At 37.0% G+C, this 26191-nt stretch overlaps 1 protein-coding gene across 2 annotated transcripts in view; it reads right to left on the reverse strand.

Moving 5' to 3' along the window:
* Positions 1-26191, reverse strand: part of PARD3B (par-3 family cell polarity regulator beta) — a gene marked incomplete at its 5' end in the record, with an annotated part of 1039339 nt that overhangs the window by 904457 nt on the left and 108691 nt on the right. For both annotated transcript variants that reach the window (XM_082658175.1, XM_082658174.1), the window contains one exon: positions 5007-5108. In XM_082658175.1, coding sequence (XP_082514301.1) covers positions 5007-5108 — 102 coding nt within the window. The remainder of the gene's footprint in view (positions 1-5006; positions 5109-26191) is intronic.

Below are 26191 nucleotides of genomic sequence, written 5' to 3' on the forward strand. Positions count from 1 at the left end.
TTACAAATGGGTAAATCAAGAGTGAAGAAACATGCCCAAGCACACACAACTAATAAGGGATAAAGCTGAACTGAAACTGTAATATCTGAGGACCAGATTTCACAGGTGACCCAGGGGCCAACCCGCCCTCGCTGGAGTCCAGGAAAACCACTGGCGCCTCTCCAAAATGAACCCCTGTGATAGTCAAAGACAGAAACATTCTCCCTATGCACTTTACCACGTAATTTTACTTTCGTATATTTAATAAAACCATGGCAGTAATCCAGTTTACATAATAGAAGTTATACATTGCCATATTTCAGTATTGTATTGCAATTGTGTTCTACAACCAACTCAAGAAATAATAAAGACAATTAACCAGGAAAACAATCATTAAACAAGTTCAATACTCAGAGGTTCTCGCACTCGAAAAACATGAGTGAACATCAAGCGTGGCAGTGGCTTATTAAGCATCAGTCTTCAGATTTCGTAGGGCCTTTACATATTGCAGCGAGAAACTGATGAGTATTACACAGCTCTTGGGTATGGCATTGAAATGACTGGCATACAAGAAAGCCAATAGCCTAACTACCAACATGTTTAACATCCAGGGCCCCAAAGAGTGAAGGCTCACCCAATAAACTAAGAATCAATTTGTGATAGATTTTGGAAGGAATGCAAAGAGCAATCAACTGATCTGAAGTATATTTTCCTTGTCCTACAGGATATTAAAAGCCGAGTTAGTATTAAACTTGAGAAGACCACCATCACTTTAAAAGTTTAAAATAGGATAAGAGACCGTGTATTACCGTCCTATTGCTGCTATAACAAATCACCTCAAACTTATTGAATTCAAACAAGGCAAATTTATCTTACAGTTCTGGAGGTGAGAAGTCTGAAATGGCTCTCATTGGGCTAAAATCAAGGTGTCAGCAGGGCTGTGCTCTGACTACAGGACAAGCTGTTCCCTTGCCTTTTCCAGCTTCCAGAAGCTGCCTACATTCTTTGGCTGCATTTTCAAAGCCAGCATTGTCCAGTTGATACTTTCTCACACTGTATGTCTCTAACCCTGACTCCCCTGCCTTCCTCTTTTATTTATAAGGATCCTTGTGTTTACATGTAAATATTCCAAGATAATCTCCTCATTTTAAGGTCTTTCACTTAATTACATCTTCAAAGACCCTTTGCTATGTAATATAGATACTCACAGGTTCTGAGCATTAGGATGTCTAATGTCTAATTAGAACATCTTTGGGGGCCCTCCCTACCGCAAATAGCACAGAATATAGTGTCCTGCATATAGTGCACACTATATATGTGAAACTGCACATAACGGTTAGGCTCCAAATGTATTCTACTAGTCCATTTGGAATTAAACTGTACCTGTAATCCAGATCCTGGAAAAGGAGCTACGAAAGACCACAACAGGGGTAGAACTGGCAGGGCTTTGCACTAAATTAGATGCAGGCTGCAGGCACAGAGAGCTGGAGTTAACCATACATGCATGGCATACTAGTTCTGAATTAATTTTGTTATTCTCCATAGTCCTATTACATATCTTTTCTTAACTATGGTGGTAACTGTGTAAAAGTTTATGATTGATGAATTTTCATAATTAGAAATCACACATAGAGGGCTTCCCTGGTGGCGCCGTGGTTGAGAGTCCGCCTGCCGATGCAGGGGACACGGGTTCGTGCCCCGGTCCGGGAAGATCCCACATGCCGCGGAGCGGCTGCGCCCGTGAGCCATGGCCGCTGAGCCTGCGCGTCCGCCGCCTGTACTCCACGACGGGAGAGGCCACAACAGTGAGAGGCCCACGTACCGCAAAGAAAAAAAAAAAAAAGAAATCACATATACAAACACCCAACACACTGCCTTGGCGTATTGTAGAAGAACAAAATAGAGTGTGAAAATTTAAATTCTAGGTTCCAGAGGCTGAATCTGCCACTTACTACCTGTGTGATCTTCGGCAAGTGACTTTCAATTTCTGTGTTCTCAGAAATTAAAAATGGGGATCATACATAGCTCTTGCCTGCAGAGTTGCTCTAAAGATATGTAAGTGCCAGAGCCATTCTGGGCCACTGTCAGCGTTCAATGAAATGTTAAGTCATTACTAGGTGAACTAAGTCAGCAGCCTTGAGCATCCAGAGAAGAGACATGTAAAGTTGTAAATTCCTAGTTATCCCACAGAACTTGAAGCAGACTGATACATAAACCTGAAGAAACTTGAGAATGACGGTCACAAATAGTTAAGTTTTAGCACCACATTTTGCACAAATACTAGTTATCATAAGATGCAAAATGCCAAAGCTGCTCCAGTAATATTTTGGCAAAATACAGGCTAGAAATAGTGCAACATGGCAAAAACTTGTTTCTCCTGTGAAGGGGCTCTAATGGGAAATCAAGTTAAAATAAAACAAAACCTGCCCAAAGAGACACCGCATATGCATTATGCACTGTGTTGGCCAAAGGAATAACAGAAGACCACTTGCAGCACCAGAAATTTTGAGAGTCATTTCTTTAGAAAATCAATTAAACCTATTAGCCCCTTGTCTGATTTTTAAGTAGAATACCATCTAACCTCTAACCTCAGTCTCTACTGAAGTGTACTGGTTGGCTTTTTCATACACTACATAAACGGCTTCAGCCTACACTGCTCTCCGATTCTAATTTTCTGTTTTACCTGCCTCATCCTTTCCAGCTAGGCCTTCAGTGGTTCCTAATGGTGTTTCTCAACTGCAGTCAGAGTCTTTCCTAGAGCTGAGGTATGTGAGCTTTAGCACAAGGATTACGTACATTCACCCATGTCTCTTTGCGCTTCCTTCTCCATATATTCTAAATGTAAGAGATGATTAGGTAACCAAATTGAAAAAGAGGAGAATTGTAGTTTTATCCAAGCTCAATACTATCTCAAAGGATCTTGGGAGAGTTTGAAATGTCACTAAACAACCACAAGCATCATATATAATTACTGCTTAATCTAAAATGACAAAAGGTTAAAAGGGCTGGCAGAAACTTCTTTCCACGCTAGACAAATGCACTATAAGGAAGTTAAGACTGCAGAGAGAATGTCAGAAAAAAATAAATAAGTAATGCTGTTCTTTTCACTTACATTATTTTAAAAAATTAAAAATGAGAGTACAATTATTTCTGGTAATATCAAAAGTGTAAATTCTTACCAACTCTGAAGAACAATACCAATTAGGCTTCATGTAGCTGTGTTAAAGCAGGTTAAAGGAATGGGTAAACCTGTACCCAAACAGTACTCATTCTTTGCTAGGATTTTAACTGATCATCTCACTTTTCTACCTTATTTAGTAATGGTGGTGAAGTCCTTTTAAAAAAGGTTATACATAATAAAGCTGTTTCTGTGTCTAGTAAATGAATTATGGTTACAAAGTACAATGCCAAGGTAGTTAAAAATCATTCTCTATAGGACAAATGATTTCCCTGGGCACTGTTCATGGAATCATCCATTCTGGAATGAGCTCTTGGATGAGGCTGGGATAAGTAAGACATTCAGCCCCTTCTTAAACCTGCCACATTTCAGCTTTTCATTTTAATACACTGGACTTCAGTGACACTGGAGATGGGAAGACCTTCTTCATTAATAAACAACCCAAATACCTAGAATATTTCTAAGGAAGAAGGTAGCTGTAGAGAAGAAAAAAGTAAAAAAGGGAAAAACAGAAGTGAAAGTCCTCTTCTTGTGTTGTGAAGGTAAATACTACATTATTTACCACGAGACCAAAAAATAAGAAGTGTGCATCAAAATCACAAACAGCAAGAATCAACTGTAGAGAGGAAAGCTTTCTTTTTTGCTCTAACTCAAGTGTTCTTTGAGAATCCAGTTTGGATAAAATATTGTACCCGATATTATTAATACAAGGATCAAAAGGGAATTAATATCTCCCAGTCTGTGCCCTCTAGGAGCTTACAATCTATTTCGGGAGATAAGTTCCTTATGAAATGGCTAATTAAAATGCAAAGCAAATGAGAGTTGAATTCCAACAGAAAACAGGGAAAATAAATGTATAGAATGTCTGCAAAGACTAATGTAAATTTCAATGGTCCACAAAGATCTTATGGGAAAGGAAAAATGCAAATTTTATCTAAGTTCAATAAAGCAGTTATTTATATTCCAATCCAGTTGATTAAAACACACAAATACCCCTACCCCACCGCCCCGAGATCACATAAAAATACGGAGAAACATGTTTACAGACTTAAATTAGCCTAGTACTAAGAGCCTAAGGATGCACAGCAGAAGAAACTTAGAAGCAAGGATCTTTCAGGGAAAGCTGCAGTTCAATTCTGGAGAACACATTAGCCATTGATCAGAGAGCCCCAACACAGATGCAGTGAAAAACGATATATCTCAACAGCATAAGCCAGTGTATTGCATCTGAAGAGTTTAGTTTTACACCTTTTTCAGTTTAGCATCAGAAGATTAATGCCATTAAAACAAGATAATTGCAATGGGATTATTCGCAAGTAAGTGGCAAAACATGTTCAAACTTTTTGAAATATTCAAGTCAGCGTATTTCACTGTAGCAATAAAAACAAAAACTACCACTCAAGATAGTTGCTTGCCAGCTACTTTAAGGAAAGTCTTCACCACAGTTCTTCCCAAGACTTTGCTCTCCATCGTATACTCTCCTTTGAAACACATTCAAATCTCAGGCATTAAGTTGAATACTAACGGGCCAAGAATAAACTCCAGAGCCAACAATGACAATGAGAACTCCAACAGCTTCAGAGCCTGACACTAATTTACTGAGGCGTATCAGGAACTCTTGGGAATGAAGTATCTGCTAATTAGACCACCATGAACAGACTCCCAAACCTTGACAAAGTTTTTCCCAGCATCTGATGATGAACTGTGATTTATGGGCTGTCTAGGTAAAACTCGAACAGATGGTATCTTTTAACAATAATTGACACATGAGTTTGTTAAGGATCTCAATCTCTGGAAAAACATGTGGCTCTACAGAGGAAAACAAAGAAGAACATTTTTAGTCATCTACCTTATCTTTGTCTTCAACGACATCTGCCAAGACATCATCTGGATCCAGGATTCCTCCATCTGTGTATTCTAAGTGATGAATCTTCACCCAGTACCCAGGATCCTGTGGTAGAATAACCAAGAGGTTTCATGACTAAAACCTTTTTTAAAATGTAAAATACATTTTAATTTTTAAAATGGACTCCTTAAAAATATGCTCTAGCAATAATAAAAGTTTTAAACACCTAAAACAAATGTTATCTGTTTATTGGGATAAATCTGTGGCATGTTTATCCTGTTTAACTTAAGTCAGTAAATCAATGTATACATATTTTATCAGTTTTCCTGGAAGATAAATTGCAATGGAAAAATAAATTGCCCCAGCCATTTGTAAAGCATATTCAAGGAATTCTGAATAACCTTCACTTTAGGTAATCCCAAGAATAATCTGGACAAAGAAAGATCTTCTCAAGGGTACTTTCTGAAATTGGGAATTAGAAATTCAAACAGATTCCTAAAGCTGTAGGGAAAAAATCATAAGGCAGAAATCTGTGATGGTAATAACTATCACCTCGGATATACAAACGCAATGAGAGGACCAACATCCTCTTCAACTCTTTTTATCTCTGTGCTGTGCACATATTCTCAACTCTAAGATTGGCAATGACATCTGGAGCAAGAACTCCAGCCTGGATTTCCAGTCCCTGAAGCACGGCAGCAACTAGAACAATGTTCACAGTCAAACAGGGGCGGAGGGTGGTGGGCATCGCTGAACTGGGGTAGCGATTTAGGAGATTTCCAAGTATTGCTTTCTAAAAATTGCTTAGGAGTGTAAAGCTTAAGGAAAGGAATTACTTTCTCAAAATTTGATATGTAGCTAGATACTCTGCTCTGATCCAGCTCAGTTACTTATATACTGCCTATTTCTGGAAAAGATATGAAAGTGATCCATTATGACAATAAGAACATGAATCAATGAATGGAGAAAAACATTAGTACAGTTTTTACCAGAATACCCAAGCTATAATCAATTTGGTTCCGTGATGTTAGGAAGTCCCTCAATGTGGGAAACTTTTGAGCTATGGGCACCCGGTATCCACTATAGGAATAGATACCAGTTTGCGAGAAGACATAACAGTTTTCCTGGGATAAAGCTCTAAACCTTTACTACATGAATCTTTGTAAAGGGTAAGCCCTAATATAACCCTCAGAATTCAATTGTAATTTTGGAAAAACTAATAGAAATGGTTGCTATTTAGCCTTCTCTGTAGCTGTCCCCCAGTAAAAGGACATACCATTAAATAATAATTTTAAAAATTTTATTGTATTTATTTTTTTATACAACAGGTTCTTATTAGGTATCCATTTTATACATATTAGTGTGTATATGTCAATCCCAATCTCCCAATTCATCAATAATAATTCTTTTAAAGCAACTATTCAGAGGGCTACTGATATGCAGCTCAAGTACACAGCTTTTCAGTAATCAACTTGATAAAGTGATAGGCTTAAAACATCTGAAGGAATCCTCCTTAGGTAATCTTTCAACATTTCAAAATTAAGTTTTCTATAGAGCATCTAAAGAGCTCTAAGATTCCAAATAGAATGAAAGGAATTTATTTTGTTTCTAATACTAGGCTTATAGGTGGAAACACTAATGATTTATTAGGAAACAGCCCAATTCTATTTTGTCCACATAGAGATCACAAAGATATAAGCAGTGACTATACAACCAAGTAAGAAAAGCACCATAGCTCTGATTCTTTAATCAAAGAGCTTCGCCAACACAAGGATAATTGTGCTATAAAAGGTAAGCTAAGTACAACAGACTAGATTCTGAATAGTGAAGATACTCTGGTAGACAAAACACTGGAATATACAGAAAAGAGAGCAAAATAAAACTGCCCCCACAATCTTTGGGAATTGTTATCTTTTTTAGTCTGGCCATGCTACAAGCAATGTACTTCTCCAAATCTACGCAGGACTTCTGGCTGACACCTATAGAATATTGCATTTTTCCTTATAAAAAATTCTTTTTACATAGTGTTCCATTTCATTAATTTCCACTGAGTTGGGTTCTGATATATTATAGCTCTACAGCTGAAATCTGTTGATTGTAACCATGTTTATAAAAGGTGATGTATTCTAAAGAGTGTGTTTTTATATTCAATCTTTTAAAATCAGACATCAAGTTGTCTGCTTTCTTCTCATACTGTTTGGAAAAGCAGATTTTATCACCTGAGACTAAGGTAAACCCCCAACGACTGCGGTATAAGGTATACCTCTCTTCCTGCCCAGAGAGATGAAAACCAAAGACTCAGATTTAAACTAGGGAAACTCAGGAAATAGCAGGGGACAGGATCTGATCAGTGGCAAAGGGGACAGCAGACAAGTTGGCAGCAAGATGGGTTGTTAAGTCACATAGCATTCCTCCCTCACACACACTTGTAGGATCTAAGACCTGGAAATCAGGCACAGGAGTTGAAACTAAGATATTTATCTCCAGTTTTGATTCAAAAGAGTACAGAACTTAAGTTTTACAAACTTATAATCAAGTGAAAAAGTAATCTGATACATTTTGGAATCGTATATTCAAATTCAATCTGAAAAAAGATTTTAAGTGAGCTACATGGTGCCGGAACATAAGACGACTCTTTGCAATTTTAACTCTGTTCTACACTGGAATGTATAAAATGGCTTTATCAAAGGAAAGAGTAGGCCAATGACGAGCACGCATCTAACACTGAACAAAAACTGACAAGCTGTGTGAATGCAGTCTCAGAGTTAATATTTCACACATCAAGAGAGGTATATCAACACAGTATGTACCAACTGTGATTCTGTCCCCATGGCGTTTTGGCCATGGTGCTATAGATCACTTTAATGAAGTATACACAATATTAGCAGCCAACAAGCCATCATAAGACCATAAATTTACCCTGACTACTTTATGCATGTAAAAATTTCAACCATTACATCACAGTCAACATTTTGCGTTTCATTTACTTGGTTTTATTACCACCATGAATAAAATTGATCAAACACGAAAAGATGTTCACATATATGTCTTCGTTCACCCAATTAATCACTTGGAAAAGTTTACTCTATTTTTCATAATAGTGACATTTAATCTACCTTTATATTGTACGAATGTCTATAATATGCATAACTTTTAAATTATTTTGAAAATAAAGTATGTGTGCTATGCAATAAATCGTATTACTTACACTCCTAGATCATTTAAGTATTGAAAAATAACATAATATACATTATGTTTCCTCTACTTCTGATAGTATCTTATCCATTTTTTAAGTAATGCAGAGTTAACTTAAACCCTACTGGAATTTGAAAACTAAAAATAGTCTACAAGGATGAATTGGAAAATGGGAAAAAAAAAAGGTATGCACTATGGAAAGAAGACAGTTACAGGGTACTTTTAATGATCAATGTAGAAATTGTTCCAAACACGTATTGATATTAACAGCAACAAATATCTTTCACTGTGGGCAGATGACATAAAATTTGACCCCATACCCTAGAAAATGTATAGTACCCAAAGTGTCAAAGAATAGTAAACTTCCATCTGCAATGTGTAGAGGAGTAGACTGGAAAGCCAGATACTACAATGTTGTGACTACCAAGCACTGAGATTATGTCAATGATCAAGAGAGGGTTTCTCAGCAAAATGCCTCTGGTACAAGAGAAAAGTAGCCTGCGTGGCAGCAAGGTCCCAAAGTGAGGAGGAGAGTGCTGTGAAGGAAAAGCCAAAAGGTGGCAAAGCGCTGTGTTTATGAGTGGGCTGTGTTTACAGTGCTCAATAATGTAACTAGGTTCTTGGTGGCTTCACGTTTGCACAAGAAATATCTTACCCACTGGAACGTAAGAATAATTATAAAATGGAAGTTAATAGAAAATTAGAATTTTCCTTGTAGAATTTAACTTCATGAACTTGGTGGGATGTATCCATAAAATGAGATTTCACCATTTTCATCATTATCTTCATCATTATAGCAGATCATTTGTTTTAGTGCCTACTACAGGCCAGGTGCAATAGGCACTGCGTGTTTTATAGGGTTAACTCGTTTATCTTCCAACAGCCTCATCAAATAGTTATCAACCCATTTTACAGATGAGGAAAACAAGGCATGAGTAGGTGAACTGACTTACCGAAGGTCAAATGCTTCCTAGACAGCAGAGCCAAGGTGCATTTTTTAAACATAGAAAATCTTTTAGGTTAAAGAACTTAACAAAAAGCACAATTACCCAAGAAGGGGATCAGATCCATTTCTATCTACTAAGTATATGGATCCACGCAAGTCGTCATTACTCTGGGCCTCTGTTGCTTCATCATTAGTGAACCTGGAGGCTCTATGGCCCTCTGCATAGGGCACCACACGGAGGTCAAAGTGTAGAGGACACAAAGGGGCAATAATGGAAGGCCCCAGAGCCTTTGTGTTAGTGTATCCAGTGTTTCACAAGTGAGAGAAGCTTCAGAGCATAACTGCTCATAATCATGAAATCAAAGGTTTGGGAAGCAGTGGGGACAAAAAGAGGAGAAAGGGAGCTTGAGGTGTCAGGTTGGATAGAGAATTATGAAGCTTTTATGTGCATGCACATTTTAACTAACTACTTCTATCATAATCCTCTGGGGTTACTCTCCCTTCTACCCAAGACCAAAAGAGAACCAGATGCCCCAGAATGCACCCAGGAAACACAGCAGTCAGAGCAGGCCTGGAGACTATTGGGACAGGCAGAGAGCAGGAGTCTCTGAATAACCAACCACAGACAGTGTAGGGAAGAAGAGTTCCCAAAAATGATGCCTGAGCAAAACCTAGCAGAGCAGTACTGACACCTGAAAGGAAAGAATTAAGCCAGAAAGAGCAGTACTGACTACAGAGATTATTATGAGCTGGCCCTGACTTCAGAAAAGGCCTCTACCTTACTGAGATACATCAAGCACAAACTTGAGACAAGATTAGGAGGGGAATATGAGCTGATGTCACTTTAATCAAGTATGTTTCCAAAGAATGGGACCAAGGGTTTTTATGCTGGGCTGCAAGTAATAATACCTGGTGAATTCAACAACAGAATTATAAACTTCAATTTATATATAAAGTGAAGGTGAGTCAATCAATCTGTAAGTTCATTTCCAGTTTTAAAAATCTATGATCCTACAAACAGAAATTTGACATTGCCATGCTAACATCAGATAAAGGAGACTTTAAGAAATATTACTAAAGGTAAAGAGGGACATTTCTTAATGATATAAGGATCAATCCAACTGGAAGAAAACAATTCTAAATCTGCATTACACAACATAACTTTAATACACATACTGCAAAAATGGACAGATATTTAAAAAATACACAAATTCACAATCACAGTGGGAGACTTTTGATAGGAAATAAAAGTCAGTAAAATATAAATCATCTGAACAGCACAGTTAACAAAGTAACCTCATCTATTTATATCACATATATACAAAACATTATACCACAAAAGACTAGAAAACACATTCTTTACAAGTACATATGGAATATATACCAAATTTCAGAAGTCTGGAATCATTCAGAATATGATCTCTGATCATAGTGGAATCAATTACAGAGAGAGATCTCGAAAATGCCTGGCTGTTTGGAAATTAAGAAATAAAGTTATGAATAATACATACATAAAAGATAAATGCAGTTAGAAAATAGTTTATAACTTAAAAATAATTAAAATGAAAAATGTGGGATGCAGCTAAAGCAGTGCCCAATGGAACAGTTATAGCCTTTACTGCACATATTAACAAAACAGAAAAGCTAAAGTCAAGAAGCTAGAAAAGAACAGCAAAGACAGAAGGAAGGAAATAAAGAGCAAAATAATCAATGAGTTAATAAATATAAAACAAATATAAATCGAAGTTGGTTCTATAAGTGCCTTGATAAAATTGATAAATACCTAGCAAGACTGATAAAGAAAAAAAGAGAAAACATAAATTTCCAGTATTAAGAAGGAAAAAGATAAACAATACCATCATAGATCTCACAGTAAGACGATACTGCAAAAACTTTTAGACCTCTAAAATTGACAACTTACATAAAATAGGCAAATTCTTTGAAAAATATAACTTGCCAAAACTGACAATAAAGAGAAAATATACATGGAAAACAGTACAGAAGTTCCTTAAAAAACTAAAAATAGAGCTACTATATGATCCAGCAATCCCACTCCTGGGCATATATCCAGAAAAGATGAATACTAATTCAGAAAGATGATACATGTACCCCAATGTTCATAGCATCACTATTTACAATAGCCAAGACATGGAAGCAACCTAAGTGTCCGCTGACAGATGAATGGACAAAAGAGATGTGGTATATGTATACAATGGAATACTACTCAGCCATAAAAAAGAATGAAATATTGCCATATGCAGCAACAATGGATAACCCTAGAGATTATCATACTAAGTGAAATAAACCAGAGAAAGACAAATATATGATATCGCTTACATGTGGAATCTAAAAAATAATACAAATGAACTTATTTACAGAGTAGAAACAGACTCACAGTCATAGAAAATAAACTTATGATTACCAAAGGGGAAAGTGGGAGGGGAGAGATAAAATAGGATTATGGGATCAACAGATACACACCATTATATATAAAATACATAAACAAGAATTTACTGTACAGCACAGGAAACTATATTCAGTATCTTGTAGTAACCTATAATGGAAAAGAATCTGAAAAACGTATATATGTATAATTGAATCACATTGCTGTATACCTGAAACTAACAGAATATTGTAAATCTACTTCAAGAAAAATATATATATAAATTAAAAACAATTTAAAAAATGAATTTACTATCTTAAAATATTCCCATAAAGAAAATATCAGGCTCATATTACTTCACAGATAAAATCTTCCTAATGTTTAAGGAAGAAATAGTGTCGATAAAATACTTCTGAAAACTAGAAAAAGACTTTTCCCATCTCGTTTTATGAGGACAGCATAACATTGATAACCAACACCTTACAAAGACATTACAAGAAAATTATAAAAATTTGCATATGGACACATATCCAAAACTCTTAAATAAAACATTTGTAAATCAAATTCAGTGATGTTTATAAAGGATAATACATCATAACCAAGTGGGATTTATTCCAGTAATGCAAGAGTAGTTGAAAATCAAAACTCAACCAAGGTTATTCACCAAATTAATTGGGGAGAATAAGGATAAAAATTATATGATCACCACAATGAATGTAACACAAGCAGGTGAGAATATTTACCACCAATTCACAATACCTTCTTAGCAAACAAGGTGAACCTTTAACTAAACAAGGCAAGAAAAAAATTTTTCAAGGGTAACAATTATAATAGCATCAAAAATATCAAATATCTAGGAATAAGTCTAACAAAAATGTGTAAAGTGTCTTATGCTAAAACACAAAATATTAGGAAAAATTAAAGAAGTGTTTCATGGATTGAAAGACTCAGAAGTGTGAAGATTTTGATCCTGCCCAAATTGATACGGTTAGGGTTAGGATTGTGAGAATTTGGGACACTCAGAATTCTCAGACCCTAATGATATAAGTATAAATTTATACAGTTATTTTGGAAAATACTGGCAGTATCTGAACAACAGAACACTGCATAGAGCTGAACATAAACATCCACATAGCTTTGTAATTCCACTCCCAGGTATGTATCCAGAAGAAATGAGTATATAGAATTACCAAAAGACACATAGTAGAACATTCATAGCAGGATTATTCCTAATACTTAAAAATCTGGAAATAACGCCAATATTCATCACCAGTAGAATGGACAAATACCATGTCCATGCAATGGAATACTAAACATCAACACGAATAAACAAACTACAATTTTACACAACAATATGGGTGAACCTCACAACACAGCATTGATCAAAAAGAGACTAATACCAAAAGAATTACATACTATATAATTCCTTGTATAATAAGCTCAAAAACAGGCTGTACTAATTCACAGTGTTAGAAGTCAGGAGACTGGTTACCCATGAAGAGGAGAAGGGCAGTGAGTGAAAGATACACAAATATTGCTTCTGGAGCAATATTCTATTTCTTGATGTGTATGCTGGCTACACTTATTTGTACACTTTTCTGTATTTGTGTTATACTTCTAAAACTTTACATAAAAATGAAGCTGTGACAAAGCGAGAGAGGCATGGACATATATACACTACCAAACGTAAGGTGGATAGCTAGTGGGAAGCAGCCGCATAGCACAGGGAGATCAGCTCGGTGCTTTGTGACCGCCTGCGGGGGGGGGGATAGGGAGGGTGGGAGGGAGGGAGATGCAAGAGGGGAGAGATATGGGAACATATGTATATGTATAACTGATCCACTTTGTTATAAAGCAGAAACTAACACACCATTGTAAAGCAATTATACCCCAATAAAGATGTTAAAAAAAAAAAGAAACTTTTTACTTCAAAAACTGATTTCTTTTTTCAAACTGAAATACCCAGTGGTTCCCTTCACACACGACATCTCTACAGATAAACAAATACAGATCACTAAAAAGCTGTTTAGAACAAGTTTCCTTAGAAGTAAAAGAACAAATCCTAAGGCAAATAAATGTAGGAGTCCCCACAGATGGGGAAGCCAGATTACCCCACCAACAGAACAGGCAACTCAGTGACCACCAGTTACTCAAAACCTCTAAGACCTACAGAGGTGGCTTAGTGGACCACGGGCTTCAATGAGCTGACAGTGTGACAAGTCAGTGAGAAATGTTACACGTGTCTCAGGCTGTGATAGAGGTACTGTGTCCAGAACAGAAGAGGTAATAATCTCATCCTATGCTAACGTGGTCACCCCACATTTAAAATAGGTTTTCAAATTTTATTGAGATAATTATTAACAAGCTGGACAGCATGCATGTGGGGTTCCGTGGAAGTAGGGTAGCCCCCTCATCAAAACACATAATTTAGGTTTGTTTAAACAAAGGGAAAAATTTCACAATTTCAAACACAGTAGGACCACAGTTTACAAGGCACTGAGCTCTTGATACTCAATAAGGCAAAAATCTCTTATGGTTAAAATTATCTTTGAAAATCTTTCAGGTTAGTCTCCAATATGATATCTTCCTATCCCTTTTCAGTCAGTCTAACACTACTTATTTTTCATCCAGGACTAGAGCATATTATCACCTTTTCAGTTAAGCACCGAAGTATCTGGATTATGTTGGAGATCATTTTCTGTGAAAATGCTTATCTTAAGTATTTAGAATCACACTCAGGCCAGAGATAGACTCACTACCATAAGCACATGTGAACTGAAACAACAGAGGTGGTAGCAGAGTCTCTCATTTCATGCTTCCTCTGGGATATGTGCTCATTGCTCATACAAGTTACATTAGCTATTGATACATTACTCAACTTATCCCCCTTTTTCCTTGGTTGAACTTTTACAGGCTAATCTGTGAAATTTAAATGACTGTATGAGATTCATCAAATCCAAAGGCTGTTACATACAAGAAAGATTTGACTTGTTCCGTACTGCTCCAAAAAAGTTGCATAAAGAAAAGAGACGTAGCATAAGAAAGAGCTTCTAAAAAGAGCTATCCGAGAGCAGAGTGCTAGAGGAAAGAGCTAGAGGTTATGACAGTTACTTGTAGAATGCTGTAAACCTTCTTCATTCATTCATATAAAGATGCACACACAATTGATAGTATCTGTCAAAGACAGTCTTTGGAGTTATTGTAAAAGACATCAACATCATAGCAGCAAGAAATTCTGGATTTAATTGGTTGTATCAAGTAAAGCTTCAGTTGTATGAATTTGTGTTCTCAAATTCTTATTAAAATTCCTGGTAGAGTATGATGAAATAGTGAGCTCTCCACTCCCATAAGGAGTCAAGCAAAGGCTAGATAGCCCTATCTCAAGGATGCTGTAGGATAACAAATGGGAACTGTGTGATCCTGAAGACCCCTTCCATCTCTCAAACCAACAGCTTCTAGAAATTCAAAGGTCCTTAGGTCTTGGAATCTACACCTAGAGAAACTTCTTGAACGAAGACATTTCTGCTATATCAGAAGAATATTTTCAGTAGCTCAGCATAATTCCACAGTGATTGTGCATCTCCAAGCAGGAAGTCCATGAGCCAAACACCTTTAATATCCCAATGCATCAGTTATTTTAGTATCTTGCTGTGTAACCTAAAATTTCACTGATTTATTAACAAATTTCAGAAAAAGGTCCTCCATCCCCAAAGTAAAAGAATTATTCTGGTAGAGGGAAAAAAAAAAAAAAAAAACCCTGAGAATTTTATATTGCAGTCTGGTTGGGAACTTGCAAACATGGAAGGACCAACTGTATCACACCATTTAACACGTGGAACTTGAGCATCAACAGATTTTGATATACAAAGGTCATGCCACAAGGAAGGTAGTTGGCTTGTGATACACAATTCTCAACAAATTAGTCTCAGCATCAGAGCACCACAATTCCAAGGGAAATTTTCAATTTTATCTCATAATCCAAGTTTTGATAATATTACTCATTCTTTTCAAGCAGAAAGAAAAATATTTAAGCATCAGGACATAAACTTCATTTGCTAGTTCATGTATCAACTAAATATTAATCACTCCATGTCATTTTTCATTCAGCTTTGTGAAGTAACCATAATCTCAGCAATTTTCTTTATTACAAAAGACTTTAAAGGTTCATTTTTCATCATGGGATTAACTTAAACTCATGAGGAAAAACGTTCCAGATACCTAGATTATTTTTGAACAAAAGACAAATTTTAATGATTTTCAAATCTGCTGCCTACATCATCACAGCATACTCTCTTTATAAGAATGCAGAAATTTCCTTTTCCTATGGATCTAAGAGTGAGTTAAATGCATAAAAGTATACTCCTTATGTAAATCTTCAGGATTAAATACACTGTAATCATAAAATGAAAAGTTTTATCAGGAAAATCAAATGTTAAAGTCTGAAATCAACAAAAATTACACCTTTAATTGAATTATCTATTTTGAAAGATTCCCAGTATGAAAGATTTTTAAAACATTAAACCATTATAATTTAATAACACTGAAACACAATGTTTCAAAATAATTTTAAAGAAAACAGCTGATTTTTTCAAATCCTGTTTTCCATTAATTGTTTTCAAATGAAATTTTATAGTCCAAAGACCTGGATGCCAAGGTTTTAGAAGCTTGTGTGGTCCAAAGGAATGCAGAGCCTACAGCCAAAGAATGGAAGTGGCCAGGTCTCCAAAGAGAAGGACAAATAATTTTTTTAAAGAATTTATTTCATCATAAAACCCTAAAAAGTATTCTGCTACAAAATGAATTTTTTAAACATTTTTTATATATTTATTTTATTATTTTTTTGGCTGCATTGTGTCTTCATAGCTGCACACGGGCTTTCTCTAGTTGCAGCAAGCGGGGGCTACTCTTCATTGCGGTGCCCGGGCTTCTCATCGCGGTGGCTCCTCTTGTTGCAGAGCATGGGCTTCAGTAGTTGTAGCACGCGGGCTCAGTAATTGTTGCTAGCAGGCTCTAGAGCGCAGGCTCAGTAGTTGTGGTGCACGGGCTTAGCTGCTCCGCAGCATGTGGGATCTTCCCGGACCAGGACTCAAACCCGTGTCCCCTGCATTGGCAGGCGGATTCCTAACCACTGTGCCACCAGGGAAGCTCCAAAATGAAGTTTAATAAGAATTTGAGAATGCAAATTCGTACAACTCAAGCTTTACTTAATATAACCAATTATATCCACTCTTCCTTGCAGCTATGATGCTAGCATCTTTTACGATAACTCCAAAGAACACCTGTGTCGGATACTGCCAATTGTGTGCATATTTATGTATACGAATGAAGGTTTAAAGTATTCTACAAGTAAGCACCATATCCTCTAGCTCTCTTCTCTAACACAAAGTTTTATGTTCCATCATTGAAGAAATTAAGACATAGAAAATTTTAATTTACATCAGAAGAGGTACTGTTGGCAGTGTTTCTAAAAATAAGTTAACTTTAAGATAAACATGAAGACCTCATCAACTTTATTCCCAACCACTGCTTGTAAAATGTGATTTCCGTATGGCAGTAATAGGAGTGGTGAAGTATTACCCGTCTCTGATTTTCAAAAGTATTTGGTTACTACTGCCCACTACTGTTAGCTTTGTTTCTCCAACAGGGTCATTCCTCCAGAATGCTACAGATGAATCACAGATGTGGCTGAGAGAGAGAACACAGGAAGCACTGACAGGAAGTAGGAAAAGCTAAGCTCAAGGATCCCCTGCTCAGAGATGACCTTCATGACAGTCAATCTAATGCTGATTCTCTGCCCTCACTGCCAGTATGACGCACGATTAGTTTATTCCACTATTTGTTAATTTTTATTGGTCTCCTCCAACTAGAACATAAGCTCCATGACACAGAAACCTCACCCATCTTCTTCACTCCCATAGCCCCAGTACCTAGGACTACTTTTGGCATCCACTGTATATCTGTCATAGGAATAAAGACGAGGAGAAACAGAAGAGTAACAGAAGAGAATAAAAAGACCTCCTGGCTATTGTAAATAGAGCTGCAATGAATATTTTGGTACATGACTCTTTTCGAATTATGGTTTTCTCAGGGTATATGCCCAGTAGTGGGATTGGACATATATACACTACCAAACGTAAAACAGATAGCTAGTGGGAAGCAGCCGCATAGCACAGGGAGATCAGCTAGGTAGTTTGTGACTACCTAGAGGGGTGGGATAGGGAGGGTGGGAGGGAGGGAGACGCAAGAGGGAAGAGATATGGGAACATACGTATATGTATAACTGATTCACTTTGTTATAAAGCAGAAACTAACACACCATTGTAAAGCAATTATACTCCAATAAAGATGTTAAAAAAAAAGGCCTCCTGCTGTAACAGAGAAAACCATTTCATTTATACTAAAACAAAAGGTTTAATCATGTGACCTAGATCCTTTGATAAAGCCAAGGGCAGCCTGAGAAGAGTAGAAGAGTTGTATGTCAAAGGCTATCCTTTATGCAACATCCATTAACAAATTATAGGAGAAAACCCCCATCCTTGGAAGAGTAGAGCTTATATTCACTGAAGAGAGAAGACAGTATTTAACCAACATAATAAATAAGTAAACTAAGTGGCATCTTAGAAGTGATAAGAGATATGGGAGAGAAAAACAGAGTAGCGTGAGGAGGATGGACAGTCCAGAGGGCTTATGTTTTGCTTTTTTCTTTTTTTTTTTTTATTTTTGCGGTATGCGGGCCTCTCACTGTTGTGGCCTCTCCCGTTGCGGAGCACAGGCTCCGGACGCGCAGGCTCAACGGCCATGGCTCACGGGCCCAGCTGCTCCGCGGCATGTGGGATCTTCCCGGACCGAGGCACGAACCCGCATCCCCTGCATCGGCAGGCGAACTCTCAACCACTGCGCCACCAGGGAAGCCCAGAGGGCTTATGTTTTGAACAGGTGGTCAGGTCATGCCTTACTGAAAGGGTGCTATTTGAGCAAAGATTTGAGGCGGCAAGCCAGGGGAAGTTTGGAGAAAGGAGTCAGGTCTCCCAACAAACGGCTGTGCCTGTGGGCAAGCCTGTTGCAGTTCTTTGTAAAAGAAGTCAAAGCTCAGAAAGGGGACCCTTACAGGAGTGGGAAAGCCAGCTCACTTGTCATGTCAAAAAAGCATGGCAGATGCCCAGCCTCCCCAGGAATTCCTCTCCCCACACCAGGGAAAATTTCACTCTAACTCTACAACGTTCGCTAAAATTCTACTTTTTCTGTCCTCATTAAACATGTATAAAACTTTTTCTTTTAAATGAAAATATTTCCAGAGAGGTGGAAGAAGGGACCTATGGATGTTCCCCTCCAACCTGCTGATGACAGAAGACATATCAGCTATGACTGTGCATGGCCACATAAAGATAATCGATCGTACACCCACCCACCCACCCCCAAATGAAACTATTCCATGGGAAATGTGTGAGGTTTAAAGTCACTGAGATTGGGTTGAAATCCAAACTCTACCACTTATGTAAAATGGAAATACCCTCAACCCTCACTGGAACGTGAGCAGCTCATTACATATTCACAGGCATGCACATACACTGGCATGTCGATCAAGCTACGCGTATTTTCTCTCAGCATCATTCGCTTAAATTCTACAAAGGCAGAGCCATCTCTAACTTACATACTACTATAATCCCAGCATCTAGCACAGATTTCTCCTTAAAACAGATATACAAAAATCAGTGCCTGTTATTCATTACTGTCCTGTGTAATTCTTCAAAGCTGAGAGTTTAGGGGGCAAAGAGACTCCCCTGGGCTTGAAAACGAATGTCATTTGTAAAAGAAGTCAAAGCTAGCAAAAGTTCCACAAATAGAAGTTTCAAAATGCTAGGCAAGTTTTTCATACACCGAAACTCTGGACAGGAGGAAACATTCTTCCCTAGTTTTCTCTATGCTTCTGAGCAAAATGCGGTCTGTAGACCGATGTGGTCCCTGAGCTGTTTTTTCCTACAACAAAGTTAGTACAGAAATTAAGAGTAAGCATTTAAAAAATTCTTACAGCAATTTTTTATTGCTGCAATATCCAAGCACATGATTTTGTATTTTATAAAAGTATAAATTTGCTAGAGACAAACAAATGAAACTATCTGGTCCTCCCCACTACAAACAGTATATACTGGCCAACTGCCCAATGCCCAGTGCCTTAGGTAGGACTCATAATTAAGTGACACAGTTCACTGGCATTAATCAAAATGCTGACATATGAAAAGTAGGCCTCTACAGACAAGAAAAACTTCCACTTAAATATTATGTACACAAGAAAATGCAGGCCAAACTCCAAGAACAATTAGCAATTTATTAAAAACTTTTAGAAGCCAATCTGCTACTAAATTGGGATGGACTTCCTCTGTTCTCAACACCTTACCTATGCTTCACGAGAATCAGAATGTAGACAGCAACAATAAAAACTACCTAGTTTTGTCTAAAATTATGGTATCATTATACCATTATTATACTATTAGGTTATAAATATAGTGGGGGGAAAAGCTCTAAGCAGAAATGCCAACTGTGTAGCAGGCAAATAACACCAAAACACAAGGGGGACTCATAATTCACCTTATAAAAAAAAGATGGCACGAATGATAGAAAAATTAAATGTGGAGGGAAATTTTTCTGAGTTATATCACAGTGGCAGTTTTATACATTTACATATATTTATATACATTCACTTAGACATACCTATTAACATAATAATATTACAAATGCTGAGATAACTCTGAGTCTACTTTGCCAAGAAAAAACTTCAATCCTTATTTTTTTTGAAGTTGTATAAAGAAATATTTTAATTGAAAGTAAATTACTGACACCTACCTATGGTGATAGAGATTAAGTCTAATCCCCCCCCATCTTCCCTGGAAATCAACCGCAAACAAGAAAATTTTAAAAATAGTACCATAAATTCTGTTTAATGAAACCAGTAGACAATCCGCAGTTCAAAGCACAATGTAAAAGACAGAAAATGGATGGATAAAGAAGCAATGACTTCTCAGGGAGAAGGAAGGTGACACCCAAGTGCTTTTAGATGGAGACAGCTGGCATGAACACAAGCCAGTCCACTCGGGACACAGTCTGGAGCCACCAGGGTCCATGAAAAAAGTTAGAAGAAGGCAGGGGCTGAAAATGGTGAATAAAAATTGTCTGAAAACATTTTGAACGGATGGTGAAACTCCTACGTGCCCACAACACCTCCCCTGTCAAGAGGCAAGAAATATAACCTGTGGTGCCACTGAACCCTGAGTAGGGTGCAGACGCCAAGGCATCAGGCACAGAGAAAGGGCTGAATACAAAGGGCTACAGACTGCAGACAGGGACTGAGTGATGCAGGGTACACATGCCAACCTTACTACCCCACCCAACCCCACCCACAAAGCTAGCAGCCAGCCCTACAACCTCCAGCCCAGCCGCTCCTCACAGGCTATTGGAAGAAAGTGCACCACCAAAATGGGTGACCCAGGAAACAGAGGGCCCAAGAGAGCAGAGGCGGGAAGGGGATTCCCAAAAACACAGTGACAGCAATTAATAAGACAGCCATGTTGGAGCTCAGAGAACAGCCACCCCTGACTGGATCCACACAAAGGGATCCAGGAATGAAGTTAACCAGGACAAATCCAGAGTCCCTAGAGATTATGAAATTTTAACTCTATGGAAAATGGTAACTTTATACAACTAATAGAAGGAGAAAAAAGAAAGCGAGATTCAAAGAAAACGAGATTCAAAGAAAACGAAGCAAATACAATACATTAGCTGCAAGAAAACCAAAAATTTGTGTAAGACAGGAAGCAACCACTGTTATTGGCTCGAGTGAACAATATCTACATGGTCACAGTGGCAAAAACACTGCATATAGATTTAACCCAAAATTCCAACAACAATTCTGGAAGATGAAAGGGAAGAAAATGTGAAGAAGCTATGAGAAAGTTATAATTTTCAACTACCCTAATAGGATGTAAACAGATAATGTCTAAAATTGATTTATCAAGAGACAGCAGTAAATTCGTATTAAAAGCACACTGCTATCCCATGATGTATAAATTTAGAATTATGGAGATAAATACCCAAAAAGGGCAGCTAAGGGGTTTAGAGTGGCTGTTTCTTGGAAGCAGTACAGGCAGGAGGATGACAACAGACCACTGGTTTTTGCTGATGGCCTTTTAGCACTATTTGACTCTTTAAAGTAGAAACTGGCAAACTATAGCCCTCTGGCCAAACATACCCATCACATATTTTTGTAAATGAAAGCTCGGTGGGACATAGCCAGGCTCATCTGTATAATTACTGTGTATGCTGCTTTCATAGGGAAACAGTAGAGGTGAATAAGTGCCACTGAGATCATACGGCTTTCAAAGGCTAACATATTACTACCTGGCCCTTCACAGAAAAAAAAAAAAAAAAAAAGTTTGCCAACTCCCACTATAAGCCATGTGTAAGAATCAATTTGATTTTAAAAATTTAGTGGTACAGGAGGCTAGCCCAACTGTATTCTCCAGAGGCAGCTCTTTCAGACATCTGTTTTAGTCTGTTTGAATGTTATCTCCTCCCTAAAGAATAAGTATTTTAACGGTCTCAACTTTTTGGCTTTCTGGTATCATTGATGGCAATCGAGTGTATTTAGAGTCCCCAGACTTTCCCCATCCTTCTCTCTCCTAATGTAGTTATTCAAATTTACTTATTTTCTTTACTGGCTACTTTTATCTTTAATGAATAACAAGTTTCTATTTTCAATCCTGTCATCTAAAGACAGCATCTCTTCACTCCTCAGAGTAAACGATGACATCACACGTCTTACTCTCCTTCTGTCCTTTCACTTTCCATTTTTGTCAGCTTTACCTTTACAATATCAAAGTTGAAGACATTTACATTTTCTTCCGTAATGACAACCATACTTTGTCTATAATTTGATTCCAAAAACTGAACGCTAAAAGACAGCATTGACATTTATGGCAACCAAGGAAATTATGTTCCCTGACAAATCAAATGGGAAATGACTATTCGTCATCCTTTACAGTGCTTATGCCATAACCTCTAAGCCATTCGAACAAGAATGTTCAAATATATTCTCCTTTATACAGTCTACCCTTTGCCCAAAATTATGTTGGGTTACTTTGATATGCAGGTTATAAAAGTTGACCTCAATATCAACAATATGTAATAATTTATCCCAAAATATAATTTTTTATTTTCTCTATATAGTGTATATAAATATCACATGTAAGTACTACATATGTATATGGTCACAAACATGCTAGTGGACATAATCACATTCAATAGCAACACAAATTATGTCCAATTTTTCACAGGCAAAAAATATCACTATGAGAATGAGCATGATTGCCTTTGATGACAAAGTAAAAACAGATTAAGTTGTCTAGGAAAATTATAAACACCTGGTATGCCAAATATCAGAAGCAAGCCCTTCATACAGCTAAATACAATAAAGAAGTGTACTATTATTTTCCTATTGCTCCTACAACAAATTACCACAAACTTAGTGGCTTAAAACAAACTTATAGTTCTTCAGGTCCAATGTCTGATACAGGTCTTACTGGGCTAAAATCGAGGCGTCAGCAGAGGCAAATTCTTATCTGGAATATTTTAGAGCAAGACTTCCCTTCCTTCTGCAAAGCTAGGAACAGCCAGTCCAGTCTGACCACCTCTTCTACTTCCTTGTTCCACATGTAAGGACCTGCGTGATTACACTGGGCCCACCAGGACAATGCAGGATAGTCTCCCTATCTTAAAGGTTACTGATTAGCAATCTTAATTCCGTATGCTACCTTAACGTTCATCTGCCACAGGTGCACATACACAGGTTCTGAGGACTAGGAGGTAGACATCTTTGGGAGGCCATTATTTTACCTACCACAGGCATCAAGTATATAGCATAGTGTCTTTTCTTAAAAGCGAGTCTTAATAGCTCTAATAATTATTCCAAATTAATTACAAGTAAAAATCAGTGTGTCATAGAAGACCTGCATCAGAGATGCGTTAGGAATGATAAGGGTTATAAATTAGGCTAATGAAGCAACTAAAAGATGTATCTTCAGTGTTAATTTAGAAGACCAGCCTTCATGAAACGCTGGGTCACATTCAACTTTTGGACTGACATTCCAGAGGATTTTACCCAAGAGGAGCATTAGTTGTTAGACAATCCAAGAGAGAACAAAAATATAAAATAAAGAGAAAATTTAGGATTGAAATAAAATTTTAAATAATTGGGCAATAATAATTCAAAGTAAGCCAAAAACTTATTAACCTAGAGCACAGAGGAACTAATCAAACAGAACAGATGCCAACTAACTAAAGCCAATCAGATGTCACCGGCTGACTACATCAGCCTGCCCATTTGACCTTCAGAGCTACACTTACCAATGGAAAAGTATTTCCAACCAAACTGTCTCTCCTCTGTTTATTTGGTCCTTTTGCATTAGGGGAAGATTGTCTCCAGAGTGAATAACATGTCATAGACTTGGAAACCTCCTTCCACAATGAACATGAAGGTTTATCATCAGATCTCTTTTCCTATACAAGAATAAGCAAAGTTGTGACTCTTTATAACAATTTCATTAAGCATACTTTTCATTATTGTTCTCTAGAACTTTTTATAAGTCTTTCACATACTAAAAGACAGAGTGCAAAACATAAAAGGCACAGCATAAAGCATAGGAGGAATATAAAGATTCTACTACAAAAGCAATGACTTTTCATTATGTGAGACTACCAGGGGCTGAACAAAAAACAAAAAAAAACCCCACACCCACTAAACTTCAAGACTATAAGTGAATTTTATCAATGCATCCATTACAAGATCTGGAACAAAGATGAAAACATGAATGAAGGAAGAAGAAAGTGAAAAAAGCAAAGAAAATGATACAAGCAACATGTGTTGAATTTGAGATGACTCTGGGTGATCCAGGTTAAGATATCTAACAGGCAGATTAACATATAGGAATGGAATTCAGAAAAGAGGTCAGGAGGTCAGGACCAGGACATACACATTTTTAAGTCAAATGTACAGAGGTAATACTTGGAGTAAGGAAAACAGGAAATACCTGGAGAACTGGAGGGAAAATTATGGAATGCATCAAAAACAGTGCTTACAGGAAAACTTATAGCATTGAATGCATATATTACAAAGGAAGAAAGATCTAAAATAAATGATCTAAGTTTCTACTTTAGGAAACTAGAAAAAAGGAAAGCAAATTAAATACAAAGCAGAAAAAAAATTAGAGCAGAAGTCAATAAAATTGACAATAAGACATCAATAGGGTAAAATCAACAAAACTAAGCTGGTTCCTTAAAAAGACAAAATCGAGAAGTCTCTAGACATGTTAACTAAGAAAAAGAGAGGATTCAAGTGATGAATATCAGAAATGAAAGAGGGGACATCACTACAGCCCCCATGGACATTATGGATAATATAAGAATACTACAAACAACTCTATACTGACAAATGTGATAACCTAGATGAAATGGACCAATTTCCTGAAATACACAATTTGTCAAACCAAACACACAAGGAGATAATCTGAATAGGCCTATATCTATTATATAAGTTACATCAATAATTAGTAACCCTCCAAAACAGAAAGCACAAGGTTCAGATAGTTTCACTGGTTAATTCTACCAAACATTTAAGGAGGAAATGATACCAATTCTCCACAATCTTTGTCAGAGGATAGAAGCACATATATTCCTTGTAAGCTGACTCAATATTGTCAAGATTTTAGTTCTTGCCAACTTGATCTATAGAGACAATGCCAATAAAAATCCCAGCAACTTATTTTGTGTATACTGACAAACTGATTCTAAAGTTTATATAGAGAGGCAAAGGACCCAGAATAGCCAACACAACAGTGAAAGAGAAGAACAAAGTTGGAGGACTGACATTACCCAACTTCAAGACTTACTGTAAAGCTATGTTAATCAAGACAGTATGGTATGGGCAAAAGAAGAGACAAAAGATCAATGTGACAGTATAGAGAAAACAGACCCACATAAATACAGTCAACTGATCTTGGACAAAGGAGCAATGGCAAAACAATGGAGCAAAGACAGTCTTTTCAACAAACGATGCTAGAACAGCTGGATACCCACATACAAAAAAAAATTAATCTAGACAGACCTTTTACCCTTCACAAATATTAACTCAATGGACCACAGACCTAAATGTAAAATGCAAAACTACAAAACTCCTATAAGGTAACAGAGGAGAAAACCTAAATGACCTTGAGTATGGTAATGATTTTTTAAGATACAACACCCGAAGCAAGATCCATGAAAAAAATAATCGATAAACTGAACCTCATTAGAATTAGAAAATTTTTAATTCTCTTGACATTGTCTTTTGCAGAGCAGAAGACAAGTCACAGACTGGAAGAAAATATCTGTAGGAGACACATCTGACAAAGGAATTATACAAAATACACAAAGAACTCAAACTCAGCAAGATAACAAAAACCTGATTTTAGAATGGGCCAAAGACCTTAACAGATACCTCACCAAAGAAGATATACAGATGGCCAAAAAGTATATGATAAAAGGCTCTACATCATGTATCATGAAAATGCAGATTAAAACAATGAGATACTATTACACACACCAAAATCTAGAACACTGACAACACCAAATTCAGAT

Source organism: Grampus griseus, assembly GCF_964374135.1.
Source record: "Grampus griseus genome assembly, chromosome: 7".
Classification (NCBI taxonomy): Eukaryota; Metazoa; Chordata; class Mammalia; order Artiodactyla; family Delphinidae; genus Grampus; species Grampus griseus.